Genomic DNA, 12,574 nt, shown 5'->3' on the forward strand with positions numbered 1-12,574 from the left:
ATAACAAATCCTTTTCTGATTGTCGCATCTATTAACTTTAAAAGACAGACAAAGTAGAGCCTCCGGAACAAACAATTAAGTAACTACATTCCAGCGAGCGCCGCCCGCCCGGGAGGAGCGCACCCGGCCAGCGCCTTTCCAGTCCTACCCACCTTGAACTCCACCGAGAGGTGTGGTGTGTAGTCCCGAGTCCAGAGCGCCCGAACCAGCCCCGCCAGCTGCTCCGTGACCTCCGCTCGGCCAGGCCGGGCCCGGTAGTGTCCCAGCGCCAAGAACTCTGCCAGCAAGTCGGTGTTGCTGAGGCACTGCACCACGGCATTCATGAAGCAGGTGTTACCATGGTTCTTCAAGCCCTGCGTGCCAGGGGGCCGCGCCTTGTCTCTCGGAGGGGGCTGGGAAAGGCGCGCGTCCCCAGCCTCCCAGGAAACCTCTTTGGCCGGCCAGGCGGGGTCCCCAAAGTCGTCCCTGCCTCTGCTGCCCGGGTCAGGACCGTTCTGCTCCGCGCCAGGTGGGGTCCCCGGTGGGGAGCCCCCGGAGCGGGAGAGGACGCCCAAAACGCGCAGAAAGCCGCCAAAAAGACGGCGAAAGGAGCGGCGGCGACGTGGGGGAGCGGGTGGCCCCTCACGTGTCTGGACACAGGCCGCCGCGGCTGTTCCCGGGTCAGTCATTGCGCATGTTGCCCCCAGCCTCCCCCAGCTCCCCTCTGGTGTACCCAGCAAACCCGCGCCAGGGTGGAGCAGCTCCACGACACAGAGTTGCAAGCCTACCAGCCGGCCTCGTTCGGGGTCATGGGGTGAAGGGCTCCAGCTACCTGTGGGGCAGGTGAGTTCGGGGCGGGGCCAAGCAGGGAGGAGCCAACTAGCCTCCGCCCTACCCTAAGAATCTGATTGGGGCGGGGGCGGGGAAGTGGAGAAAAGAACTGGCCTGAGGATGTGCGGTGATTGGGTCAAGAGATGCCACCGAGCTTCCCGTGTCTTCTCCACTACTTTTCTCACAAATAAAACAAGGCTGAATAAATAACCTAGTAGCCCTTGAGAAGGAAAGAAGTACCTGAAGGGAAGCTTGAGGAAAGGAGGAGGAAGTGATAGTGACACTGATCTGTGAAGACACTGGCTGTGTATAAACAAAACGAAGCTTTAACTGTAAGCTTAATTCATCTCTACTGATGTGTTTACTTCTTAGGACAACTTTGCATCCCATAGATTATAGTCTGTTATTGTCTTCATATATATTTTTGAAATTTAACAGTTTTATGATCTGGTTTTCGACTCGTTGTTTAATTGATTTTGTTTCCATGTAATTTTGTCATTATTTAATTAATTTGCTGTTATTTAATTAATTATTATTTAATTCATTTCATTTCATTGTGGCTTGAAAATTAATCTCCCAGATCGCCACCCTAACTCAGGTGCTCTCAACCATTCTATAGAAACCTCATGATGAATTTTGCTCTCAGATAGCTTTTCTCTCCAGTCTATCCTCCACACAGCTGCTAAAGTATATTAAGATGAGTGGAAGAGTGGATAGTGTGCTGAACCTAGAGTGAAGACTTGCGTTTCAATCCTGCCTTGGACACTTATTAGTTGTGTGACCAGGGACAATTATTTGACCTAAGAATCAAGACAGGATACCAAGCATTTTAGTGTCTACTGTGTTCCCATTACTATGCTAAGTACTGGGATACCAAAAAAAGGCAAAAAACAATCCTTGCTCTCAAGAGGCTCAAAGTCAATTGAGGAAGACAACATACAAACAAGTACAAACGTTATATACAGGATAAATTAGAGATAAACAAGAGAGAAGGCAAAGATTAGCAAAGGCTTCCTGTAGAGGTAGGTCAGTAGCTGAGACTTGAAAGAAGCCAGGGAAGACAGTAGGCAGAGATAAGGAGAGAGAATTTCAGGCATGAGGAATAGCCAGTCAAAATACCTGGAGTAGGGAGAGGTCTTATGCAAAGAATAGCAAGGATGCCAGTGTCACTGCAGAGAAGTAGAGTCTAAAAAGACTAGAAAAGTAGGAAGGAGCCAGGTTATAAAGGGCTTTAAAAGCCAGCGCATTTTATATTTGCTCCTAAAAGTAATAGGGAGCCACTAGAATTTATTGACTAGGAAGGTGACATGGCCAGACCTTCACACTAAATTTGGGAAGATCAATTTGGCCGCTGATGAACTGAAGTGTAGAGACACTTGAAGCAGGAAATGTAATCAAAAGGCAATTTCAGTAGTGGGCTTGGGGTAAAATTGACTGGATTTGAGAGTGAGGAATTAAGGATGACAATCAAGTTGAGAACCTGGGTGACTGGAAGGATGGGATGACCGGAAAGTTAGGAAAAGAGAAGGGGGAGTAGAGATAATGAGTTCAGTTTTTAACATTTTGAATTTAATTTGCTTATGGGAATATCCAGTTTTAGAGGTCCATTGGGCAGTTGGAGATACACAATGGGAGTTTAGGAGTGATACTGAGACATTATAAGTAGATCTGAGAATCATCAGTGGAGATAACTGAATCCATGGAAGCCATGAGATGACCACAGAAAATATAGAGGGAGATGAGAGCACAGAACTGGGCCTTGGGGGACACTCATTAATGAGCACACCCTGGATGAAGAGCCAGCAAAGGCAACTGAAAAGGCACAATCAGACAGATAGGAGAACCAGGAAAGAATAGTGTGAAGGGTAATCAATAATGCAAAAGGCTACAGAGAGGTCAAGACAAATGAGTATTGAGAAAAGGCCATGAGATTTAGCAAGTAAGGTCATTGATAACTTTTCAAGGAATAGTTTGAGTTGAATGATGAAGCCAGACTACAGAGAATTAAGAGAGTAATTTGAGAAGTGGAGGCATTGGTTGTGGATGACCTCATGGATTTTAGCTATAAAAAAAAAGAGAAAGATAGGGTGATAATGGGGATGGACAGAACAAATGAGGGTTTTTTGAGAATTGGGGTGATATAGACATATTTGTAGGCAATAGGTAAGCAGCCAGTAGGCGGGGATTGATTGACTATTAGAGGGAGAGTAGGGATGATACAGGAGGCAATACCCAGGAGGTGGTCAAATGAAATGGGAACACTTGGCAAGGAGAAGGTTAGCTTTCATGGGAGATGGGGGTGAAAGTGAAGGTAATGTTGGAAGGCATCTGAGTGATATGAAATAAGGAGTAGTAGAGGAAGCTCTCAGAAAATGGTTTCAAATTTGGAACTCAAAGTTTTAAACATGCACATAAAAATTGTTTTTACATGTCACTGGGGAAAAATAAAATACTAAGTAAATTTTTTTAAATGATTTTTTTTTCAGTGAAATGTGGGACAAGTTTCTCAGATTAAAGGGTGGTGGGAGACAATGAAGTGAAAAGTTTAAAGAGGGATGAAAAAAGTTGAAAGTTGCTGTGATGAATGGAACAATGAATCAATTAGGGATGTGTAAAAAAAAATTGCCTTGCTACAATGAAGGCATAATTGAGATAATGTAATATATTTGTAGTAGATCTTGTCAGCATGTGATTCTTATCTGTAAAATACCTCAGAGGATTGATGTGAGGCCTTGTAAGCCTTAAAGTGCACTTGTTATATTTCTGTATTCCTAAAGTGCAAGTCTGATTATATCACTTCCCTACTCAATAAACTCCTTTACTTTCCTATTACTTCCTTTACAACCTGGCTCCAATCTATAACCCTTCTAGTTTAATTAATCTATATCTTTCCAGTCTTATTATAAATTATTTGCTTCATGTTCTCTTGGTCCAGCCAAACTGGTCTTCTTGCTCTTTCTGACACATTACATTCCATTTTCCATTGCCATGACTTTGCACTGGCTGCCCTCCATGCCTGGAATGGACTTCCTCCTCACCACCACCTCTTAGAATTCCTAGTTTGCTTCAAATCTTAGCTCAAGTGCATGAAACATTTTCTGATTCCTGAGTTGTTAAGTACCCTACGGTGTAAACTGTAATCACTTTGAATGTATTTTGTATCTACTTAAATGCTTGCATGTCTCCCTGACGTAGAATGTAAGTTCCGCAGACAGGATTTCAGTTTTGTCTTTGTACTCCCAGTACCAAGCATAGTGTCAGATTTCTTTGGACTTTAATAAATGTTTGATTGAGGAGTACTATATGTGAAATTTCTGCTTCTTAAACATTTATGTAGATTTTCTATGACCTGTTATTTTATTTTTTTATTTTAAAAGATTTTTATTTTTAGTGTTTTAGCTAGCCCTTTCTTGACAAATACACCTTTAAACCTGTTACTCAAAAAAAGGGACAGGGTGGTATGCCCTGCTTCCACAATTTAGTTCTCTCTATCTATTAATTCCAACTTATTAGTAAGTAGCTTGGAACTATTATTTCTTTAGTATTAATCTTTTTATTTGGTTTGTCAAATTCTGATAAATGAGTGTTGAAGTCTTATATTGTTCTATCTTTTATTTCTTATATTCTTTTATGATTTCAACTCACAAATTGTTTAATGGATATAAATTGAGAATTGTTACTTTTCCTTTCACCCTTATTATCATGCCCTTCCTTCAATTTTTCTAATGTGAATTCAACCTTAAATACCATTACCATATCTGATTTTTAAATTGAAGTTGTATAATACATATTAGACCAATTTACTAATTTTAATCTAGCTATATTTTTTGCACAAAATATGTTTCTTTAAGTAACATAATTTTTTTTATCTATCAAGTAATTCTGTAGATAGGAGAATGCAGATGATTCACATATATTGTTAGGTAATAAGTTTTATTTTTCTCTCATTTTCTTCTTATTGTTCTTGATATTGCCTAGAGGAAACAAATCTACTTAACCATGTATATCTATTTCAACTAATAAATAAAACAAGTTCTGTTTCTGTTTTTCAAACTATTCCTATATACACTAATTTTTAATCCCAACTCTTTTCTCTTTTTATTGTTTCCCGTTTGTATGAAATACCTTTTTTATTATTAAATTTGGATATAACCTAAATGTCTAATAATAAGAGGATGGCTAAATGGTGGTATATTAATGCAATTTAATATTATAATGTAGTCAAGACTCAAATACTTTAAATATAAATAAATATGATAGTAATAAAATAATGAGAAGAGAACCAAAGCAAAACAATAACTATAAAAGGAGGAAAAATGAATGAGAACAAATATATATATGAAATATAAATACTGATAGAGACTTATGACTGAAAAGTGATAACACATTAAAATTAATTTAATATAGTTAAAAGCAAGTTTAATAAATAACATTGATATTTGAAATTGAAGTTATAAGAATCATCAAAAATTCTGTTTTGACATCGAAAAATAAGTAAGTTGGGTCAACCTATTTCAGATGTTTCTAGCATTACTTTGTGGAGCCAACTTTTCCCTACCAAAACTGCTTTGTGAATAGAGAGTTGGTGGAGCAGCAGGATAGGGGGTGAAAAGTAGGGGTATGGGAACAAATATTACCTTTTAAGAACAATGCTGGAATACAAGGATCTCAGTTTGAAGGGATCTCTGATGCAATTTAATCCAATTTATACTAGAACAGGAATCTCTATGTACTATATCCCTTACAAATGGTCACCCATCATCCACTTTCCAAAGGAGACCATTCTACTTTTGAACCACTCTAATTCTTAGGAAGTTTTTCCTTACATGAAACCAAAATCTGCCTCACTGAAGCTTCTCTTATTCAAGTTAAGCATCACTGTTTCCTTCAACTGATACTTTTATGGCAACTCTTTAGTTCTCTCACTATTCTAGTTGCTACCTTCTAAACATGCTCGAGTTTGCCTATACTTCACGGGACCTGTTAACTCATAGGTGTAAATATTCCCTCCAGTAATTCGAACTTCAACCTATATGTGCCTGCACATACTATTTGAGGTACGTCCATATCCTTCCTGAAGTTCAGCACAGCACTGAGGTTGGTACTCTTTTTGTATTATATTTATATGAATGAAGCACACGGGTACATCAATATTGCTCATTTTTGTTGTGTGACCAGCCCAGCCTATCTTTTTTTCAGCCATACTTTTGTCTGATGGCACCCCTTATACTTCTTATAAATGATAATTTGTAATGTATTGTAGCCTGCTCATGCCCAAACCCCCCCCACACACACACACACTCATTTTGCTTGCCCTTTAAAGTGATATGCAACATCTATTTTTTGGAGGGAAATTCTAGTTTTTCATAATTTTCGGACATATAACATCACAAAAAGTGAAGAAGCATATAGTCACAGATGGAAATGAGGAGTGCTACCCACCTTTATCCTTGATAAAGATGGCTAAGGAAGTTAATGGTCACAGCAAACAACCATATCCCAAGCTCCAAACACAGGTCCTCATTACTAAGATTATTTCAGTAGATAGGTACTTTTTTTTAAAAGAACATTTCTTGATGATCTTTCTAAAGTGCAGGTCTATCCATGTCACCACTCCTCTTTTCAGTAAACTCCAGTGGCTCCCTATTATCTCCAATATGAAATATAAATAAAACAAAAACTTTTCCAGTCTTACTATACCTTACTCCACTTCATGTAATCCCATGTATCCAGTAACATCACAAAACACTCCATCTTGGTGCATTTTCACCTGTCCCCCATGGCAGGAATAGTCTACCCTCCTCAACTCTGCCTCCTAGCTTACCTGACTTCCTTCAAGTCTCAGAGAAAATCTCATATTCTGCAAGTAGTCTTTCCTAATTCCCCTTAATGCTACTTTCCCTTTGCTGATTATCTTCAGTTTTCCTTGTATATATCTTGTTTGTACTTAGTTGTTTGCATTGTCTCCACTATTAAATTGTGAGCTCTTTGAGGCCTGGGATTGTTTTTACCTTTCTTTGTATCCCCAGCTCTTAGCAGAGTTCATGGCACATTGTTGACACTTAATGCTTATTGACTTGACTTGACTCAAAGGCAGACAGCTAGCCTCAGATTCAAGGCAGCCTGAGTTCAAGTCCCAACTCTGACATGCTGGCTCTGTGACTGGGTAAACCTCCTAACTTTTCAATGCTCTCAGTAACTCTCTCAGATTATAGATTGCAGAGTAGGTGCAGGTACCAAGCTGCCTGCATTGATAAGAGTCTCAACAATTTACACTTTTGGATTTTTTTAACCTGTCACTGTAACTTTCCAAGAATTCTTCTTCCCATAGAATCCTCCCTTGCGACAAGGAAATTAAAACCAAAACTACTCAACACATTGACTATGTCTGAAAATATCCACTTTATTCTGCACCAGCAGTCTACCATCTCTCTAAGAGGAGGGAAATAGGTTTCAGTCTTTTGGAGTTGAGATTGATCATTATGTTGTCTTGAATTTGATGTCTTTTCATGTTGCTTTCTTTTACATTATTATAGTCAACGTATATAGTTCTCTCTTGGTTCTACTTCACTTTGTAGCAGTTCAAATAAATCTCCCCAATTTTTCTCTAAATTCTCTGAGTTCCTCATATTTGTTGTTTCATGTAAGTGCAATAATATTCCATTACATTCACATGCCATAATTTGTTTTAGGTTGAAGGGCCATTCTTTGTTTCCAATTTTTTTGTTATGACAGTACTACGGCTACATACGTACATGCATACACACACACACACACACACATACATATACATATATATATATATATATATATATATATACACATACTTACATACACACACACATATACCTTTCCTTCTATCTTTGACCTCTTTAGAATATATGTCTAGTAGCCATATCAAGGTATGAATAGTTTTGTTTCTTTCTCTCTCTTTTTTTTTAGTATAGTGAAAAATGGTTTGTGCTCTCTGTTTCACCAAATGAATTTTATTATTTTGTTTAGTTTAGAAACCAGAAGCTAGCTTGATTTGTCATAGCCTGTAGTATGTACATTAATTTAAATTATATTGTAATTTTTATTCTATTGGCCTGCCCCAACCATGGATATTTCTCTCCAATTATTTATTCTCCTTTATTTCTGTAAAGAATGTTTTATATTTGTATTTATATTCATCCTGAGTGTGTTGTGGTTGTTTAACTTCAGACATTTCATGAATTTTTTAGTTATTTTGAATGGAATTTTTGTTTCTGTTTGTACTTGATGGGTTTCATTAGTAATATATAGAAAGAGTGATGATTTTTTGGATCTATTTTGTATATTGTTATGGTACTGAAGTTATTTCAATGAATATTTTCATTAACTCTCAGGTACTCAGAGCATCCAAAAGAGATAATTTTCCCTTATACTTATTCTCTCAATGCTTATATCTTTCCTTATTGCTATAGCTAGCATTTCTTACATTATATCAATCAGTAGTGGAAATAATAGACATCTTTGGTTTTGCCCTGCTCTTTTGTTGGTGCAGTGGATAGAATGCCAGGCCTGAAGTCAGGAAGACTCATCTTCATGAGTTCAGATCTGGCCTTAGACACTAAGTAGCTGTGTGACCCTGGGCACTTAACCCTTTTTACCTAAGTTTCTCATCTATAAAAAGGAGCTGGAGAAGAAATCTTTTCCAAGAAAACCTCAAATGGGATCATGAAGAGTCAGATATGACTGAAATGACTGAACAATAACAACAAACTCATGTTTCTCTATTACAAATGATACTAGTTCTTTGTTTTAGATGCCTTTGATCATAATAAATAAAGTTCCTTTTATTTTTTTGGCTGTAAGCACAAATAAGTGTTGTATTTGGAAGGAATTTTATGCATTTCAATTATATCTGTTATTAATGTTATATATTATTTCAATAGTTTTCCTAATGTTAGGACATCCCTGAATATTCCAAAGTGATCATAGGGAATAATTTTAATATATTACTATGGCAATAGTTCATTATTTTTACATCAATATTCATTAATAATATTGAACTATGTTTTCTTTCTCTGCTTTATCACTCTCTAGTTTGAATATCAGTATCATATTTGTTTCATAGAAAGAGTTTGTTAAATTGTCTTCTTTCTATATTTGTTGAAACAATTTAGGTAGCTTGGAGCCTCAGAAAAAAGAATGGCTTGAGCAGAATGGCTCCAGAAAGAAATGAAACAAAAAGGTAGATAGCAATGGAGGCAAAATGTTGCATATGCTGGCGGACTTAATCATTTTGTTGATTGATTTTTGCTTGATTGTTTGTTTTGTTACAAGATTCAATGGAGGTGGTGGTGGTGATGTTGGTAATGAGGTAGTATTGGGAAAAGACTATGTATTAAGAAACAATACATCAACAAAAAATTTAAAAATAAAAAATGAAATGAAACAAAAGACAAAAATTAAATTGGACCCTTTGAAGTAAAAATTTAGAGAATAAAAAGCTCAGAATAAAAAGTAGAAAATATGTCCCAAGTAGTAGACTCTCTAACAACTCAATGATTTTGTCAGCAAGAAATATTAGAACAGAGCCCAAAGACTGAAAAATTAGAACATAGGTTTTTTTCTGTCAAAAAAAAATTAATCCAGAAAACAGGTTGAGGAAACATAATAAGACTTCAGCCTTACTGAAAACCATGACTAAACAAAAAACCTGGATACTATATTCCAAGAAATAATAAAAGAAAACTGCCTACAGAACATTCTAGAGGCTAGGGGAAGAGGGGAATCAGAAGTGTATGATATGCTCAAACTGCTTGTAAAGCTTAGCTCATCGTGTCCTAACAATAAAAAATAAGTCAATTAAATCTTTTTCTTCATCCCCACAGAACTTATAAAAGGATCTTTTGCTTCATAGGTTTCAGCACCAGAAGGGCCTGAGAAATCCAACTTCCTCATTTTATTTTTACGTTAAAAATCACATTTTAATAATGCCTTTTGTCTTCACACCATAGTAATTTCCTACCTCCATTTGCAACCCCCTCATTTTGCAGAGGAGAAAGCGAGTTCCAGAAATGGGGAGTGACTTGCCCATGGGTCATATGTGTATAAGTAGCAGATATAGGATTTAAACCTGTCTTCTCCCTCCAAATCCAGTGCTTTCCCCACCATGGATACAGAGCTCCCATCTCTCAGCAATGGATGGCTTTAGAATAAAAATGTCGAAATTGAGTAGTCTCAGGTTTGAAACTGTTACTGAAAGTAAGTGTACTATGCTAGGTTACACAGTAGATTAGAGGGTTGGATTTTGAATCAGTAAGACCCAAGTTCAAATCCCACCTCAGATGTAAAATAAACAAACTGCATGACACTAGGCAACTCTCTTAACCTTTCTCAGCCTCAGTTTTTTCCATCTGTAAAATGGAAATAATAATAGCAATTACCTAGATAGTTGTTGTGAGGATTAAATGAAAGAACATATATAAAGTATTTTGTAAACCTTCAAGTATATATCAATATAAGCTATCATGTTTTTAAAGTGCCTTATCTTGGGTAAGTAAGGTTAATATTACTAGCATAGCTGCATAGCCTAACACTAGAAAATCCAATTTCGTATCTCTTTCATTTGGCTGCTTTGATGGATTGAAATAATATGACTCATTGACATCACACAAGTTCCTACTTTGATTAATGACATCTGCAATAGCATCTAGGATGCTCGCCTCTCGATAAGCTGGGCTAAGGCCAAATTTCACTTTCCACCAGCAAGAACAAGCAAGGAAATGATTGATTAGCACATCGTTGGTGATTGCTAAGATTATGACTCACCCTTGTTGTCTCTATTAAGGTGCATTCTTCCTTGAGGTTTAGGGATGGACACAGAGGAGCCCATAAGACATATATAATGGATGGTTTGATATTTGTTCTGTTAGAGTTTGAGCTTCCAGTGTGAGTATAACAGCAGGACCCAGATCCTGGCTTGTCTGTGACCTTTTGTTGTTGTTGTTGTTATGACTTGTGATGTCATTAGTGTAGGAAACTCCTACTGAGAAAACTTCCTCTAGCAAGGTAAATTGGCAGTTGTTCTGCAAGGTATAGTCTTACAGAGTTGCCTGAGATACTTCAGGGTTACATGGCTGTTCTAAAGTTACCTAACCTGTATGTCAGAGATGAGGCTTAAACCCAGGTCTGATTCGGAGGCTGGCCTCTTGTCCAGAACACACTGCCTCTCCCATTTGAAACTTGAAGTAAAAACACTTTTACCCAAGTAACTAGCACACAGAAATGGGCAAGCCAGTAGGGCTTAACTACTTGAAATTTCTAGCTGTATAACCAAACTGTGTAGTGTTTGAGTATATTTCTTTTCATAAAGCTGCTGAAAACAATTTGGAGAGACAAGTGATATAAATGTGAAGTCAGAATTGAGTTGTGCTCTAAGTGAACTCACTCCAAAGTTCTTCGGTTGGTTCAGTATCAGTATCCCCACTAACTTGATCAAAATTGTTCAATGACTAGTTCTAAGTTCATCATTTTGTGCTTTTTTTTTAAATAAAGTTCATTAATTTTTTAAAGAAATGTTCTATAAACCTCAAAGTGTTATAGAGATGTGAGTTAATAACAATAATAGTAGTTTTAGAAATTTATCAAACTCTTTCTTAACAATAAACTGATGAGGAGGATGTATAAGTATTATCATCCCACTTTACAGATGAGGAAATGGAAGCTTAGCAAGCTTGAGTAACTTTCTTAAAGTTACATATGTATTAAGTGTGAGATCCATTATTTGCATCTAAGTCTTTTAGTTCCAAATCCATATAGATTTCTGTTTTTTGTCTTACTGATAAAAAATGCCCATATTCTTGAATAGCTAACATCTATCACCATTATCATTGTTAATAAAAATTAATGTCCATAGATATATGTATTATTATATATTATATAGTAATATGATTATTTAGTCCACAGCTGAAAAAGGTTGGACTCCCCTACCTTCAAATAAGTTATATTTCTAGATTTTAATTGAATTGGTACAATGGCTGAGCTAAAATGGAATGACATTTTTCCCTTGTAAGTTACCATTTACTTCAGTCAGTAAACGTTTGTTAAGCACCTACTATGTGACAGGCATTGTGCTATGCAGCTGAGGGGAGGGGGAGGTGTGGAAACAAGACAAAAGACAATCCCTGCCTTCAAGGCACTTACAATCTGTTCACAGCTTTCTCCTGCTTGATATTCTAATGGCATTAATATCATGGCTATCATGGTGAAAACCAGGTCTTTCCCAATAAATGTTTACAGGACTTTCTAAAAATGAGTGCAAGTTACTCCCTGCAGGAGCTGACACATATGTGATAGTTTCCAGAAATATCAAGAGGATGATCTTTGTACTCATGAAGAATGAATTTTGGCCTTCATAGTTGGGGCAGTGGATCCTGTTAGAAATATGTTGTTAAATACATGATGAAAAGTGCACTGAATGGGTAGTGGGGAGACAAATTCTAATTCCAGCTCTGTCAATAATCAGTATGTGACAGATGAACTTCAGTTTCATCCTATGTAAAATAAGGTGACCCTTAAGTTCCTACCAGTTGAAAAGTATGCAATATATCCCAACTTGTATGCAATTGACATAGCACTTTAAAATTTAGAGAGGACTTGCCTAACAACATTTTGAGTTAAGTAACCCCATTTTATGGAGGAAGAAATAGAAGCCCAGGGAGGTTGTGTCTTGCCTATAGTCTTATAGCTAAGTAAAAATCCAAGGAAGGATTCAATATTAGGTCTCCAAATGCCA

The 12,574-nt window shown here is 37.2% G+C and overlaps 1 protein-coding gene across 2 annotated transcripts in view; it reads right to left on the reverse strand.

Moving 5' to 3' along the window:
• The window catches only part of USP43 (ubiquitin specific peptidase 43), a 119,219-nt gene extending 118,403 nt beyond the window's left edge, over positions 1-816 (reverse strand). For both annotated transcript variants that reach the window (XM_020966742.1, XM_020966741.1), the window contains exon 1: positions 153-816. In XM_020966742.1, coding sequence (XP_020822401.1) covers positions 153-668 — 516 coding nt within the window. In that variant the 5' untranslated portion in view covers positions 669-816. The remainder of the gene's footprint in view (positions 1-152) is intronic.
• Positions 817-12,574: the final 11,758 nt, after the last annotated feature.

Source organism: Phascolarctos cinereus, unplaced genomic scaffold (genome assembly GCF_003287225.1).
Source record: "Phascolarctos cinereus isolate Bilbo 61053 unplaced genomic scaffold, phaCin_HiC Scaffold_5;HRSCAF=322, whole genome shotgun sequence".
Classification (NCBI taxonomy): Eukaryota; Metazoa; Chordata; class Mammalia; order Diprotodontia; family Phascolarctidae; genus Phascolarctos; species Phascolarctos cinereus.